The sequence below is a fragment of the Rana temporaria genome, chromosome 5, assembly GCF_905171775.1.
Source record: "Rana temporaria chromosome 5, aRanTem1.1, whole genome shotgun sequence".
Classification (NCBI taxonomy): domain Eukaryota; kingdom Metazoa; phylum Chordata; class Amphibia; order Anura; family Ranidae; genus Rana; species Rana temporaria.
Genome location: NC_053493.1, coordinates 352,047,699 through 352,065,542, shown reverse-complemented (window position 1 = coordinate 352,065,542; position 17,844 = coordinate 352,047,699). Strand labels below are relative to the sequence as shown.

General features: G+C 44.3%; 1 protein-coding gene across 1 annotated transcript in view; it reads right to left on the bottom strand.

Annotated features, from left to right (window-relative positions):
• ATP6V0D2 (ATPase H+ transporting V0 subunit d2) overlaps positions 1-2,396 on the bottom strand; it is a 35,289-nt gene extending 32,893 nt beyond the window's left edge. The window contains exon 1 of the mRNA XM_040354572.1: positions 2,068-2,396. Within this exon, the coding sequence (XP_040210506.1) occupies positions 2,068-2,194 (127 nt within the window). The 5' untranslated portion in view covers positions 2,195-2,396. The remainder of the gene's footprint in view (positions 1-2,067) is intronic.
• Positions 2,397-17,844: the final 15,448 nt, after the last annotated feature.

Sequence of the window (17,844 nt, the reverse complement as noted above, 5' to 3'; positions counted from 1 at the left end):
GCAGCCACCGTGCCATCAAAACGCAGCCACTGTGCCATGCCATTAAAACGCAGCCACTGTGCCATGCCATCAAAATGCAACCACTGTGCCATGCCATCAAAACGCAGCCACCGTGCCATCAAAACGCAGCCACTGTCACATGCCATCAAAACGCAGCCACCGTGCCATGCCATCAAAACACAGCCACTGTGCCATACCATCAAACGCAGCTACTGTGCCATCAATTGTCACCACTATGCCATCAAACACAGCCCCCAATTGTCGCCACTGTGCCCCCAATTGTTGCCACTGTGCCCCCAATTGTTGCCACTGTGCCCCCAATTGTTGCCACTGTGCCCCCAATTGTCACCACTGTGCCCCCAATTGTCACCACTGTGCCCCCAATTGTCACCACTGTGCCCCCAATTGTCGCCACTGTGCTCCCAATTGTCGCCACTGTGCCCCCACTTGTAGCCACTATGCCCAACTTGTAGCCACCGTGCCCAGTACCCCCCCTGGCACTTACCTTTATGGCTTCTACGTCCCTCTATGTCCCTCGTCCCGCCCTCGATGACACTTCAGCCAATCAGGTTACCTGATTGGCTGAGACGCCTGTCAGTCTTATCCTCGGACGTACGGCCGGTACGCCCCGAGGATGAGCTTCAGGAAGCCGACTACAGCCTCAGGGCTGTACTCGGACAGCCTATCAGGGCCGCTGGCCCTGATAGGCACTTCCACACAGCCAGTCAGCTGCCGCTATTCAGCTGACCGGCGCTCAACTTCCGGCCAGCTGAATAGTGGACGGCAGCGGCGAAAATATACAGATTCATACAGTGTATGAATCTGTATATTTTACTGGCTGTGAGCGAGCCAGAGGGGGCGGCGCTCCTGCGTCCCTATGGACGCACCGCCACTGGGACATGACCTATGAAAAAAAAAACATAAGCGCAGTCAAATCCTGGTAAAAATCGCAGCAAATTTGCAGCCAAATCACGTGCGTTTTTGGCACCATTATCGGTACCACCGTTTTCACCGATATGTTCCCGCAGCTGAGGCTTCAATGCATCTCTAAAATTTGCTGCAAAGGCACTGCAAATGCACCTCAAACACCACTATGATGTTTACAGCGTGTTTGACATCAGTGTTGCCAACCGTCCGTATTTTCATGGACAGTTCGTAAAAACGGGCACTTTTTTCCCCCGTCCGTAAATGTCCGTGGTTGCGGGAATGTGCTAGTAAAAATAGTCAAAATCGGTTCGGCTTGGAACTGTGCATGGAGATTCGGAGGAAGTGGGTGATTGGAGGCAGGGGGTGTTAGTGGCAGGGGGTGATTGGAGGCAGGGGGTGTTGGTGGCACCGCAGAGGGGGATGGTGGCACCGCAGAGGGTGGAGGATGGAGACAGGGGTTGTTGGTGGCACCGTAGAGGGGGATGGAGGCAGGGGACGATGGAGGCAGGGGGCCTGGGGGAGATTGGAGGCAGAGGGAGATTGGAGGCAGGGGGAGATTGTGGCACTGCAGAGGGGGGGGGGGGGGTGAAGGCAGGGGGTGTTGGTGGCAGAGGGGGATGGAGGCAGGGGGTGATGTGACTTAATAATTTGCCCTTATTATATCGAACATAACAAAAATATGTTTTTTTACCTTAATATCTACCTTAAATCACATTGCTATTTGCCTAGTGTACTTGTTTGTAGCCTAAATACTGAAATTTGCACCTAAAAATGTAATTTAGTAACTTTTGTGAAATGCCAGTAAAAACGTGGCTGCGCCAGTAAATTTTGGGTGTCGTGCCAGTAAATTTCAATCTGGTAGGTTGGCAACACTGTTTGACATGCGTTTAGAAAGTGTTAATAGCCGAGATGATAGCACAAGAATCCATACAATAGAAAACCAACACAGAGAAGTCAGGAAAACATTATTTAAGGCAATGCAAATACCTTAAAAATGCATAAAAAACCTGTCTTAGCGCAAAAATTATGTTCATTGGCATTCAAATTTCAAAGCACGTGTATATGAGGCCTACGAGTAAATAAATACCAATCATCGCACTGATTATTCTGTAATAAGGACATAAAGAAAATATTCTTTACCTTCCAGGGTTTCACACTGCGACAAGTTGATGTAGTCGGCAGCCCTCAGGATTCCGCCTTTAAATCCTCGGACTAATCCCTCCAGGTAGCCGCTGTCCACATTGAAGTAGAACTCGGAGGCCGGCATGTCTGATGGGGTCCCTGACTCGTCCTATTCTGTACTAGAACTTCTCTATGTCTCACACGGTCTGTCCTCTAACAGGCAATTATTTCCAGCAGGTCACAGACTGGGGAATTTCTGGAGACTTGTCTTCCTCTTTCATTGCTTTATAAACAGATCTCTTTTGTTTATTGTGAAAACAGCAGCCTGAGAACTGCAGAAAACCTGCTGCGACTGCTGCTGAGGCGAGGAGGCGTGCTGTGTACATCGCTAGTAATATCTGATATACAAACTCTGTGTTTAAAGCAAAACCTTTTTTTTAGGTTTGGATAGTGGAGAGGAATTAGAACACCTGTCGGGTTTTTATTGCTGTCTGTGTCCCCGTTACAGAGATTCACCCTCTCTACTTGTCCTGTTTACCAGTATCATTGACAGCAAAAGTTAATCCTAATATTTCGGTTGACCATAGCACAGGAATTATGAAGAAATCTTCCAATGGGAACTCTAGTCCTGGTGACAATCATGGGTTTCCTCTCACTTCCTGTTTTGGCTATGGGACCCCACCTCAAAAAAACAAAACAAAAAAACTGACAGGAGTTATAACCTTTCTTTGCTCCAAAATGAAAAAAGTTTTGCCTATAGTTCTACTGTATGGTTAAAGAAAACCTGCCATGAGAGAAAAGTACAGGTTGCCGCTGGTGACCTTTTATGAAAATGCTATTTGTCTGGCTATCATGCTGATGCTTTGTCTCCAGCACTTGGGTTTGTCACTGTGAAAGACAGACGGACAACTAGTATTTTCAGAAGGATTTTCAATAATGATACCCCATTTCTTTCATGATGTGTACTTTAACCACTTAACCACTTAAGGACCGGACCAATATGCTGCCTAAAGACCCAAGGGGTTTTTACAGTTCGGCACTGCGTCGCTTTAACAGACAATTGCGCGGTCGTGCGACGTGGCTCCCAAACAAAATTGGCGTCCTTTTTTCCCCACAAATAGAGCTTTCTTTTGGTGGTATTTGATCACCTCTGCGGTTTTTATTTTTTGCGCTATAAAAAAAATAGAGCGACAATTTTGAAAAAAATTCAATATTTTTTACTTTTTGCTATAATAAATATCCCCCACAAATATATATAACATTTTTTTTTCCCTCAGTTTAGGCCGATACATATTCTTCTACCTATTTTTGGTAAAAAAAAAAATCGCAATAAGCGTTTATCGATTGGTTTGCAAAAATGTATAACGTTTACAAAATAGGGGGTAGTTTTATTGCATTTTTTTTTTTTTTTTTTTTTACTACTAATGGCGGCGATCAGCGATTTTTTTCGTGACTGCAACATTATGGCGGACACTTCGGACAATTTTGACACATTTTTGGGACCATTGTCATTTTCACAGCAAAAAATGCATTTAAATTGCATTGTTTTTTGTGAAAATGACAGTTGCAGTTTGGGAGTTTCAGCACCGGGGAGCGCTGTATGAGTTAGGGTTCACCTAGTGTGTGTTTACAACTGTAGGGGGGTGTGGCTGTAGGACTGACGTCATCGATCGAGTCTCCCTATAAAAAGGGATCACTCGATCGATGCAGCCGCCACAGTGAAGCACGGGGAAGCCATGTTTACATACGGCTCTCCCCGTTCTTCAGCTCCGGATAGCGCGCCGTCGTCCCAGATCGCTCCTGAAGGCCACGGGAACCGACGCATGTACGGGGGGGGTCCCGATCGGACCCCCGACCCACGTCTAGGCAGGCACGTACAGGTACATTGATGTGCCTGTCCGTGCCATTCTGCCGACGTAAATGTACATGCGGCGGTCCGGAAGTGGTTAAAGGGTTTGCAAAGGATTTTCTTTTTTATCTTAATAGCTTCCTTTACCTTAATGCAGTGCTGTTTTCATGTCCTCATTGTTCGTTTTTGCTCTCCAGTTGCTGTAATTCTTCTCCGATCTCCACACTTCCTCCAAGTCTCTCTCGATGGGAGCGGGATCTGAACTGCACATTCACCGCCACGAAGGCACAAAACATACTCATGTTCACGCATAAGTCATCTATATGTACTAGGATACAGGAGACCAACTACAAAATCCTCACGGGCTGGTACAAGACCCCAGCTGTCGTTGGGGAGCTTTTTCGAACAACTTCAGTCCAGTGCTGGCGTTGCCAAATGGAAAGGGGCACGTTGCTCCATGTCTTTTGGTCCTGCCCCCGCATCCAACATTTCTGGATGGAGGTCAGGCGGATAACATAGAAATTCACAGACCGTGTTGTACCAGACGACCCTGCGTACTTTCTTCTGCATGCACATGATACCCCTGTGCAGGTATACAAGAAATCAGTAGTCCGTCACCTACTAGACGCGGCAAAAGCATGCATCCCCCTTTGCTGGAAATCACCGGACCCACCGTTCATAGCCATGTGGCTGCGAAAGGTAGACAAAATAAAAAAAATGGAGGACCTCATCCTTACGAGCCAAAATAGACAAGAGTCGTTTACACCAACCTGGCGAACCCTGGAATGTATTTATATATTCAGAGTAAGGACAAACCTTGTGGGGTGGAAACACCTCGGACTGAACCTTTAGAATGCCAGACAAATCTTTAAAAATGTAATAAACATCTGACTGTGGTGATCCCTGTTCGTGACTACCCCCCCCCCCCCCACTCCAATCCCGCTCAGTAACCCTCCCTCCTGCCCCTCTAGACTATAATCTCTCTACTTCTCTGGACTCAGCCCCCATCCTAAGACGTCTGTACTTTCTTCTATTTTCTTTATTCTTTTATGTTACTTGAAAAAAAAGAAGGGGGCGGGGCCCGTGGGGCCGCAGTGACGCAGCTTTAATGTTATGTATGAGACGCCTGGCAGGGAAGGGACTAGCTGGGACTAGTTGGGGCTTGGTCCTGCCGCGGGCGGGCCTGGCCCGCGGGCCGGTGTTTACGCGGGCCCGTGGGGGAGTGCTCCCCGCGGCGGTGGTGTCTCGGGAATGATAGGCTCATCTGTAATATGCACTGTCTTTACCTGTAGCTGTATCTTTACTACTGGCTGTGTTGCTGTGGTGTTTCATGTGGACCCGTTTCCCTGTTCTATAAATAAAAAAAATAAAAAATAAATCACAATAAGCGTATATTGGTTGGTTTGAGCAAAAGTTATAGCGTCTACAAAATAGGGGATAGATGTCCGACATTTTTATTATTAATTTATTTTTTACTAGTAATGGTGGCGATCTGCGATGTTTAGTGGGATTGTAACATTGCTTGGACAGATTGGACATTTTTGACACTTTTTTGGGACCATTGACATTTATACAGCGATCAGAGCTAAAAATAGTCACTGATTACTGTATAAATGTCACTGGTAGTGAACGGGTTAACACTAGGGGGCGATCAAGAGGTTAAGTGTTCCCTAGAGAGTTTTTTTTTTTAACTGTGAGGCATATGGACTAGCTGGAGGAGGAGAGAGATTGCTCTTCCTGATCACTAGGAACAGCAGATCTCTCTCTACTACCCTGTCAGAACGGGGTTCTGTGTGTTTACACACAGATCCCCATTCTGCTTCTCTGCGGCCGATGTACACCTACGGCGATTCGCCCAGAATAGCCAACCTGCCGCCGTATAATGACGGCAGCTGGTTGGCAAGCAGTTAAAGTCTACCAACATTCTGCCCCCCTCCCCAACCTATCCTGACATTCATTCATTCAAAAAAACCTCACCCGAGTCTGTCATCGCATGATCCTAACTGGCAGGGCCGGAACAAGGGGTGGGCAAGAGGGATGAATGCCCTGGGCGCTGTGGTGTCACCTGAGGTGGGGAGCGTTGCATGAAAAGTGTCTATCTACAAGCTGGCAGGTGTACTGGAAGAAAGGAATTTTTATTTGGGGAGAATTTCGGTTTGCAAAGTGAATTTATGCTTGGGGGTAAATGTGCAGATTAGTGCTCAAATTTTTTTGTAGGGGAAGGAGGAGATCTTTGCTGACACATAGGGCTCACACATTTTGAGGAGGAGGGCACCGTTTGGCATCTTTGCCCTGGGCACTAGACGACCTTGTCCCAGCACTGCTCACTGGTGCTTCTTCTGGGACCGGTAATCCTCCTCTCCAGGCTATCTGCACCTAGGACTGGTCTTGTTACCGCCTCCCTTCAAGCGTCATTACACTGCTGGAGTCTTTAGGATCCTGACAATTGACAGCCAAAAAAAGTGTCCATGTCACCAATTAACCAAGTGGGCACCCAAAAGGACCCTCCTAAGCTACAATCCAGAAAATAGAAGACTCAGGACCCAGCATGTCACAAGAGTTCAGATTAAGTGATGTATTATGGTCTATTTTTTGTCGGATGCTATACTCATCCTATCTCCAGGGATGGACTGGCCATTGGGACTACAGGGAGTTTCCCGGTGGGCCAATGGCTCAGTGGGCCGGCTTCAGTGACAGCGGACCGCCGCCCCCCTCCGCTCCTCTGTCTCTCCCTTCCCGCAGCGCTCCTCTCCCTCCCCGCAGCACTCACCTGCCAGGACAAAGAAGCAGGGGGAGGACCAGAGGAGCAGGGGGGGGTGACAGAGGAGCATGGGGGAGGGGACAGACAGCTGACTCAACAGCTATGGCCTAGGAGTTTCTCACTTCTGCCTAATCTTGTCCCATAAGGGGGGGCACCAAACTGATTCTTTCCCCCGGGTGAAATAATGTCTAGCTTCCCCACTGGTACTGCCTATAAGAGTACCAGTACCAGCCATTCTACTCTAATACAGTAGAATGGCTAGTGGCTAGTGAAGGGGGAGAGGGGGCTTGGGTGGCCGGGTGGGGGGTGCGGGAGTTGTCCGGCCACCATGGGAGAGACCTGTCAAAGTGGGCCAGTCTGGATGAAGTCCAGGGCCAAATTTATGTCCCAGTCCAGCCCTGCTTATCTCTGGTGCTGTCTCCTGCAGTCTTATCAATCCAGCAATGCAGTGCCACTCCTCTTCTGCACTGGATGACATTTGACATCATTCAGCCCAATTTATTTTGAGCCCAGGGTGTCATGGCAAGCGCTACCCACCCTTCCCTGCCCTGGACTCACAGAAGAATGCTGCAGAGAGCTTGTCTATGGCTAGAGGAAGAAGGCAAAGACAACTCATGACATCTTCAGGCTCAGTTAAAGACAATTGTATAAAGGAAACTTTGCCTCTTTTTTTCCCTTAATGTGAGGGCGCTCTAACAGTGTCAATGGCATCTGAAAGTAGGTGGGATATATGAGACAGCAAGTGAACATACTTAGGAAATTCAATAACAGGATGTATCGCCTATAGGGGGGCAGAGCTGAACACGTGATGTCATCCTGCGGCCATCTTGGAGAGCTATGTGTGGTGAGCTGGAGAAAAACATGGATGTATGCCAGTATATACACTGTTGAGCTATATTTTTGTGTTTGCAATCCGCTTTAATAGAATACATTAATTTACATATGGAGAGCACTATAGGTCTTCTTTTGTATTTTATGTATGCCTAAGCATATGTGGAGAAGTCTAATACAGGTGGTTCTCAAAAAATTAGCATATTGTGATAAAGTTCATTATTTTCTGTAATGTACTGATAAACATTAGACTTTCATATATTTTAGATTCATTACACACAACTGAAGTAGTTCAAGCCTTTTTATTGTTTTAATATTGATGATTTTGGCATACAGCGCATGAAAACCCCAAATTCCTATCTCAAAAAATTAGCATATTTCATCCGACTAATAAAAGAAAAGTGTTTTTATTAAAAAAAAGTCAACCTTCAAATAATTATGTTTAGTTATGCACTCAATACTTGGTCGGGAATCCTTTTGCAGAAATGACTGCTTCAATGCGGCGTGGCATGGAGGCAATGAGCCTGTGGCACTGCTGAGGTGTTATGGAGGCCCAGGATGCTTCGGTAGTGGCCTTAAGCTCATCCAGAGTGTTGGGTCTTGCGTCTCTCAACTTTCTCTTCCCAATATCCCACAGATTCTCTATGGGGTTCAGGTCAGGAGAGTTGGCAGGCCAATTGAGCACAGTAATACCATGGTCAGTAAACCATTTACCAGTGGTCTTGGCACTGTGAGCAGGTGCCAGGTCGTGCTGAAAAATGAAATCTTCATCTCCATAAAGCTTTTCAGCAGATGGAAGCATGAAGTGCTCCAAAATCTCCTGATAGCTAGCTGCATTCACCCTGCCCTTGATAAAACACAGTGGACCAACAATAGCAGCTGACATGGCACCCCAGACCATCACTGACTGTGGGTACTTGACACTGGACTTCAGGCATTTTGGCATTTCCCTCTCCCCAGTCTTCCTCCAGACTCTGGCACCTTGATTACCGAATGACATGCAAAATTTGCTTTCATCCGAAAAAAGTACTTTGGACCACTGAGCAACAGTGCAGTGTTGCTTCTCTGTAGCCCAGGTCAGGCGCTTCTGCCGCTGTTTCTGGTTCAAAAGTGGCTTGACCTGGGGAATGCGGCACCTGTAGCCCATTTCCTGCACACGCCTGTACATGGTGGCTCTGGATGTTTCTACTCCAGACTCAGTCCACTGCTTCCGCAGGTCCCCCAAGGTCTGGAATCGGTCCTTCTCCACAATCTTCCTCAGGGTCCGGTCACCTCTTCTCGTTGTGCAGCGTTTTCTGCCACACTTTTTCCTTCCCACAGACTTCCCACTGAGGTGCCTTGATACAGCACTCTGTGAACAGCCTATTCGTTCAGAAATTTCTTTCTGTGTCTTACCCTCTTGCTTGAGGGTGTCAATGATAGCCTTCTGGACAGCAGTCAGGTCGGCAGTCTTACCCATGATTGCGGTTTGGAGTAATGAACCAGGCTGGGAGTTTTTAAAAGCCTCAGGAATCTTTTGCAGGTGTTTAGAGTTAATTAGTTGATTCAGATGATTAGGTTAAGAGCTCGTTTAGAGAACCTTTTCATGATATGCTAATTTTTTGAGATAGGAATTTTGGGTTTTCATGAGCTTTATGCCAAAATCATCAATATTAAAACAATAAAAAGGCTTGAACTACTTCAGTTGTGTGTAATGAATCTAAAATATATGAAAGTCTAATGTTTATCAGTACATTACAGAAAATAATGAACTTTATCACAATATGCTAATTTTTTGAGAACCACCTGTATATATAATTTCTGTGCGTCTCATTGCGTGTATGTGGATTTTACATGCATATGCATGTGGACTTTTTTTTATTTTTATTTATTATTATTTTTCTGTTTCAATCGTTTTTATTAAAGTTTTACAATACAAGGTACAAAAAGGACGAAAAAAGGAAAATCTCCGCTTTGCATTGCATAGTAGACTTTATTATTATTTTTATTATTTTTATTATCTGATTTCATCTTAAAGCGGAGGTTCACCCTAAATATGAATTCCTCTGACTCATAGCAGCAGCATAAATATATGTGCGATCCATAGTTTTTTTTTTTTTTCCGTAGGTCATGTTTACCTTTATAATCGTGGATTCAATGTGGCTTCCGGGTTTCATTCCCCGCGGGAGTGGGCGTGTCGTTAGATTTCGCCTGTGCGCAATGTCTCCTGGGAGTGATGTGTTGAGACTCCCAGGAGATGATCTATACTGTAATCCCGCGTTATCTCGCGGGTCATGTGACGAGGGCGGATACTAAGTCGCCATTTTAAATAAGGGAACACAGGTGTCCTCGTCCTGTGTAAATTCAGTCTGTACCTGAATGAAGCAGCATTGTTTTTTTTTTGATAGCAGCAATCTAATACACTAACAACGGGGCGTGTAGCTTACACAACGTCACCCGTTGTCATGGTAATGTGGATGTGTTGACGGCGCTGCTCGGCGTCAACACAGCGCATGCGTGAGATTATGCGGTGCATCATGGGAGGCTCGCATCACCGCATCCAGGAAGTCTTTGCTTGTGGGCTTCACAATGCCCACACGCAAGATGGAGAACGCCTGGATGTTATTTTAAAAGTTCTTCTTTAGGACAGAAAACGAGACAATACGATTTGAATCGGCTAGCAAGTGAGTGTGAATTTGTATTATGTTTTGCTATGCATTGAACCTAACAGCTAAAAATCGTTAAACCGCGGAACCCCCGCTTTAAATACGCTTTATTTTAGAATTTTACTTTGTTAATGTCAGAAGGTGGGTGCACAGCTATTGACTACCCTGTTGTTATGGCTTCGGCAGTGGCAATGAAAGGTTAAAGGCTGTAACTGGTAAGTACATGTGCGCAAATATGAACTTGTGTCCACTTACTTCTCCTTTTCTTTAGCACATCATAGTTTAGCACCTTGAAAAAGATTAAAAGGGTGTGTCATGCAGGGTTGTTGACTGGCCTATATTTTATCTGACTGTTCGGTAAAAAGGGAACTTGTTGCCAATAGTATTAATAGGTCAGCAATTTTAAAGAGAAAATTAAGCTGTGATTAAAAAAAAAGAAAAAGACATGCAGAGGGCAATGGACTAGTCAGCAATATTGCCTTTGATTTCTCTGCAGCCGATCTTTTCCTCATTACTGGCTTACAAAACAGATGTGCACAACGGAAAAATTAGTTTAATTTAATTTTGGATTTGTTTGTTAGGTCAATCATTTTTATCTGTGGCATTTGTTATGTTAGAATAATTCATTTTTGGAGTTTGTTTCGTATAGATTCAGATTCTTTTGTATATTTGTTAATTTGAATTTCAGAAGACGATTATATTTATTCTATTTTTCTTTTTTTATTATATTCTATTGTCTTTTTTTCACTCCAGCTAAAGTATCATCTTATTTCACTTGTATACCTTTTGTATTTATTGCAATAGGTTTCCATTTCGAATTCAAAGTCATATTTGAATTCAAATTCATTTTCAAATACATTTTCCAATTTAAATTCGATTTCAAATTCAGATAATTTGTTTCTAAAAATGTATTTTGGATTTGTTGAAACTCATTACTATTGTGATTTAGAAATCTGGATAAATTTAAATCTCCAAATAATAACAATTTGGATCAAATTTTGATGTCTAACTTACAATGCATTGTTCTGCACTGTGTCTCTATGCAAATGGAGCCACATTGGTAGAGACAGTAGAGTAGAACAGTAGTGAATAGCACAGTAGTGAATAGTACAGTAGGTACAGGAATTACACAATTCACATTTCTAGATGTTCTCTATACCATAGCAAATCTTAAATTTTGGAGTTCAGGTCCACTTTAAGATCCACTGGTATTTTTACCTTAAAACAGTGGCCTTAGTGGGCATGCAGGATGTTTATATTGCAAGTAAAGCAGGTATACATTTTTTTGTTATTTCCTTTGGGCTAGTTTACACTTGCTTCAAAACATGGCTTCGCTTTGTTAAAGCTCTCTGAACGCCAGTCAAAGCCCCTTTCACTAAATAAAATGGTTAGCTTACAGTCCTGTTTACACCTTGTTTTCGATTGGTGCTTCGATAAGGCTTGGGTGGGGCTTCAATGAGCCTTTGGTGGAGCCTTGATGGGGCTTTGATGAGCCTTTGGTGGAGCCTTGATGGGGCTTTGATGAGCCTTTGGTGGAGCCTTAATGGGGCTTCAATGAGCTTTTGGTGGAGCCTTGATGGGGCTTTGATAAGCCTTTGGTGGAGCCTTGATGGGGCTTTGGTGGAGCCTTGATGGGGCTTTGGTGGAGCCTTGATGGGGCTTTGGTGGAGCCTTTGGTGGAGCCTTGATGGGGCTTTGGTGGAGCCTTGATGGGGCTTTGGTGGAGCCTTGATGGGGCTTTGGTGGAGCCTTTGGTGGAGCCTTGATGGGGCTTTGATGAGCCTTTGGTGGAGCCTTGATGGGGCTTTGATGAGCCTTTGGAGGAGCCTTGATGGGCCTTTCGTGGAGCCTTGATGGGGCTTTGGTGGGGCTTCGAAGAGACTTTGTGGAGTTTCAATGAGGCTTCGGTGGGGCTTCAAGCAAGCTTTGTCATAGACTTCTATGGAGGCTTTGAAGATGCTTTGATACATGAATAAAGCTACATGGGGTATAATCTTTGTAGCAAAGCTGAAGCAAAGCAAAGAAAAAGCAAGGTGCAAATAGGACTGTTAGCTAACCATTTTATTTTACTAGCGTTCAGAGAGCTTCAACACAGCCTGTCCGAAGCCTTGTTTTGAAGCAAGTGTAAACTAGCCGTTAATGTGTGTTGAAGCCGAAGCAAGTGTCAATGAGCCCTTTAACCTTCATATATATATATATATATATATATATATATATATATATATATATATATCAACAACTATATTACAGTATATTGTTTTCAGTTGTCTTGGATGATTGTTATTACAACTATATTATTTATTTATTTTAGATAGCTAATATACTCTTTTGCTGACATTTTCGCGAAAAAATTAACTTGTTCAAGAAATGAACAGAATGAAATGAGACACTACTATGATTCCACCATTAAAGTGGGCATGCTCCACACAATATTTGACTACTACCTTTACATTTGATTTTATATAAGGGTTTGTTTTTGCAAGGGGATGTTTTGTCCTGTTTTAAAGATATATTGTATGTATTAAAAACCTTCTTTTATATGAACCAATTGTGTATATCTAGTGATACTGTACATATCAGGAGACGATCGTTCACCGCCCACATTGCATACACTAGTTTTTACTATTGGGTTGATGACTTCTTGATATATAGCTGTTTTAGCCCTTTGGTCATTCCCTTCCTTTATACCATATAATTTATATTGCCTTAAGAATTCCTTTCACTGGAATTAAGGGGCCGAGCCCAACCCCTGAAAAACATCCCCACACCATAATCCCCCCCCCTCCACTAAATGATTTGGACCAGTGAAAAAAGCAAGGTCTATAAAGACATGGATGAACAAGTTTGGGGTGGAGGAACTTGACTGACCTGCACAGAGTCCTGACCTCAACCCGATAGAACACCTTTGGGATGAATTTGAGCAGAGACTGTAGGCCAGGCCTTCTAGTCCACATCATTGCCTGATCTCACAAATGTGCTTCTGGAAGAATGGTCAAACATTCCCATAGACACACTCCTAAACCTTGTGGACAGCCTTCCCAGAAGAGTTGAAGCTGTTATAGCTGCAAAGGGTGGGCCAACTCAATATTGAACCCTACGGACTAAGACTGGAATGCCATTAAAGTTCATGTGCGTGTAAAGGCAGGCATCTCGATACTCTTGGTAATATAGGGCCAGATTCACCAAAGAGATACGACGGCGTTTCTCCTGATACGCCGTCGTATCTCTGTTTCTATCTATGCAACTGATTCATAGAATCAGTTACGCATAGATATCCATAAGATCCGACAGGTGTAATTGTTTTACACTGTCGGATCTTAGGATGCAATACCGCGGCCCGCCGCTGGGTGGAGTTTGCGTCGTAAACCAGCGTCGGGTATGTAAATTAGCAGTTACGGCGGATCCCCGACGGATTTTCGCGTTCGCTACGCCGCTGCTAGTCTAGTTTGCCATCGCAAAGTTAGTCGTCGTTTGACCTGCCCTAACTTTAGTCAGCAATCGTATTGCTGTCTAAAGTATGGCCGTCGTTCCTGCGTCGAAATTAAAAATTTAACGTCGTTTGCGTAACACGTCCGGGAATACGGAAGTACGCTACGCACGTCGCCGTTCGAAAAAATGACGTCACGGCGCGCAAAGCACGGCGGGAGTTAGGAAACGGAGCATGCGCAGTAGGTCCGGCGCGGGAGCGCGCCTAATTTAAATGGCACACACCCATTTGAATTGGCCCGCTTTGCGCCGGAGGCCGCCGGCGTAGTTTTTATCGCAAGTGCTTTGTGAATCAGGCACTTGCAATGAAAACTTGCGGCGGTGTAACGTATCTACGATACGTTACGCCGCCGCAGTTCTATGTGAATCTGGCCCATAGTGTATATTAAATTTCTTTAGAGTTAGTCATCAGAATAACCAATTCATTTTTATTGTGCCCTAATCTTGTTTCCCTAACCTTTTGTACATCAGCTAAAATATCAAATAAAGATGCCGTTAAAACTACATTTTTGGAAGATTTTTCATTGCATCTGATAGCTGCCTTCCTTCCTCTGAATAGGTTCATTTATCTACAATGAAGTCTTCATAGGATTATCTTTTTCTAAAGTAAGTGAACATTTCACAATCAACATAATCCCATAATAGAAGGAGGAAATGTTTATTTTCGACCATTTATAAATAGGCTGCTTTGTCAATGGCAGCTTAGTCATTTCAATTTGCATAAACCTGATTATGCATTCAGAAGCAATTAGCAGTGCACTGGAAAAGGTAAGTAATTAGCACTGTGATACAAATACACAACTTGATTCTAGGTCTTAATTATCACTTGTGTCAGAGCTTATGTGGTATTCGTCTCATTAAATCATGGATTGACACTTAAGATTGTAGTATTTAATGGCTCTGAACTCTAGGCAGATATATATAAAAAAAAATAAAAAAAATCATTAATACATGCAGTTGTGTATTGGTTAAAATTAGGGTTGTCCCGATACCGATACCAGTATCGGTATCGGGACCGATACCGAGTATTAGCGGGAGTACTCGTACTCCCGCAAATCCCCCCTGATGCCAAAATAGAATACTCACCCCCCCCTGCCGCCAACGCCGCCGCAACCGCCGCCGTGTGTGGCAAAGCCGCCGCCGCTGCCATGTTAATCACCGCGGCGCGGGGAACATTACAGTCAGCTTTCGTTTGAATAGCTGTTTTCTCCGCCGCGCATAGACACTCCCCCTTGGACGGATCTGCCCAATCGCGAGCAAGGGGGAGTGTCTCTATACACAGCGCGGCAGGGAAAACAGCTATTCAAACGAAAGCTGACTGTAATGTTCCCCGCGCGGTGATTAACGCGGCAGCGGCATCATTTAGGTACGGGGACATGGCTGCATGTGGGGGGGGGACATGGCTGGATATGTGGGGGGACATGGCTACATGTGGGGGGACATGGCTGCATGTGGGGGGACATGGCTACATGTGGGGGGACATGGCTGCATGTGGGGGGACATGGCTACATGTGGGGGGACATGGCTGCATGTGGGGGGGCATGGCTGGATATGTGGGGGACATGGCTGCAATATGTTTGGGGACATGGCTGCAATATGTGGGGGACATGGCTGCGTATATGGGGGACATGGCTGGATATGTTTGGGGACATGGCTGCATATGTGGTGGACATGGCTGCATATGTTTGGGGACATGGCTGCATATGTTTGGGGACATGGCTGCGTATGTGGGAGACATGGCTGCGTATATGGGGGACATGGCTGGATATGTTGGGGACATGGCTGCATATGTGGGGGACATGGCTGCATATGTTTGGGGACATGGCTGCATATGTGGGGGACATGGCTGCATATGTGGGGGACATGGCTGCATATGTGGGGGACATGGCTGCATATGTTGGGGACATGGCTGCATATGTTTGGGGACATGGCTGCATATGTGGGGGACATGGCTGCATTTGGGGACACATTTAAAAAAAAGTATCGGTATTCGGTATCGGCGAGTACATAAAAAAAAGTATCGGTACTTGTACTCAGTCCTAAAAAAGTGGTATCGGGACAACCCTAGTTAAAATATCAGAAAATCTGAATGTGTCTTGCTATCTGTGTCCTATAATCCCCTGTACAGCAGTCCTCAGACTGGTAGAGGAGGAGACAGCACTGAGTTGGTACACGTAGCCTGATTGTTGTAGTAAATATATTTAGCAGCAGTCACAATCCAGACCATGAAATGATAATAGCAATTATTCTCTAAGCAAACAGTCTACAATGTTTATATTTTAATTTAGAGTGTCTGAAAGGATACATGTGTGCTCTTTGCTGTTTACCCCTATCTTTGGGTTTATAAAAAAAACTGTCAATAAAGTGTTTGTAAGCCCTTACATATACCCAGTGAAGTGACTGGTCTCAAGTGATACACAGAGGTGAAACAAATCCTCCTAGATAAGTTGTACATGTTTATCTGCCGTCTTCTCTTCTTTGCAGCCGTTCAAAGTCCTACATTTATAAAGCTTGTCTGAGATGTCAGAAAATAAGGGGGCTGAAATTATATTCTGCAGAGCTCAGTGAGAAGAGGGCTGATTAGAAGGAAGGGACGCATCTGACTTCACACAGCACATAGGAACAGAGCTGAGGCTGTCAATCGGCTGGAGATCACTCCTCTGTCACCATTTTTCTCTTGATGTCAGGAAAACTTGGCAGAAGTGATTCATGCTGAAAGAAGAGCAATAGAGCGGCAGACAAAAATTATACTCTCTTAGCGCTCTTAATTGAGACAGAACACACTATAGAGGTGTGCTCTAGATTCTGGCTGCTGCAGTCTTAGTAAATTGCTCTTTTGGGTTAATTTACTAAAACTGGAAAGTGCAAAATCTGGTGCCGCTCTGCATAGAAACCAGCAGTTTCCATTTTTTTAAAACTTAATGTAGATGTAAACCCACCATTAGAGCTGCACGCTTCTGGCCAAAATGAGAATCACAATTTTTTTGCTTATAATGAAGATTACGATTCTCTCACGATTCTCACGCCGTAAAATCTTTTACATTTATACAAAAAAAAAAAAAATGGGCTAACTTTACTGCCTAGTTTTTTTTTAAATTCATTAAAGTAATTTTTTCCAAAAAAATTGCATTTAAAAAGACTGCTGCGCAAATACAGTGCAACATTAAATATTGCAGCAACCGCCATTTTATTCTCTAGGGTCTCTACTAAAAAATGATATAATGTTTGGGGGTTCTAAGTAATTTTCTAGCAAAAAAAATAATGATTTTAACTTGAAAAGAGCTGTCAGAAAAAGGTTTGGTGTTTAAGTGGTTAAACGTTCCTAATTTACATACAGAAGTCTATTCCTTTGATGTACAAGTCAATGTGATACAATGTTTAGACTTAACTTTCCACTGATAAAGAATGTTTTCAAAACTTGGCAGGCTGCCCAGACTTGGCAGATTGCCCAGACTTTGACTTTTGGCTGCTAGCAGAGAGGAAATTCTTTGCATACCAAAGTGCAGAAAGAAAATTCTTTTCATGTCAAAGATTGTGAAACCCTGTGTCAAGAATCGCAACAGGAAAAAGATTGCGATAACGATTCTTGACGATTAATCATGCAGCTCTACCCTCCATACACTCAGTGAACAGCCTCAGATGATACACAGGGATGAACCAAATCTCTCTACATAGGTTTTATATGTATATCTGCTTCACATTTATATACTGTTTAGAAAATTCAGATTGTGTTAGGAGATTTTCTCTTCCTGTTTAACACAGAGTGTGATGTCTGGGCATACAGCCAAGATAGCTAACATTGCTAATTGGATGAAAGGCACATGTCCCTCTCATCATAGGCAGAGACTCTGAGGCCTCGTACACATGACCGAGAAACTCGACGGGCGAGACACATTGTTTTCCTCGTCGAGTTCCTGGTTAGGCTGTCGAGGAACTCGACAAGCCAATTTTCTCCATTCCCGTCAAGGAAATAGAGAACATGCTCTCTTTTTGGCTCGTCGAGTTTCTCAACAGTTTCCTCAACGAAAATGTACACACGACCGGTTTCCTCGGCAAAAAATATCTCCCAGCAAGTTTCTTGCTGGTTTTTGCCGAGAAACTCAATCGTGTGTACGAGGCCTTAGGCCTCGTACACACGACCGAGTTTCTCGGCAAAAAACAGCAAGAAACTTGCTGTTTCTTTTTTTTTTGCCGAGGAAACCGGTCGTGTGTACATTTTTCGA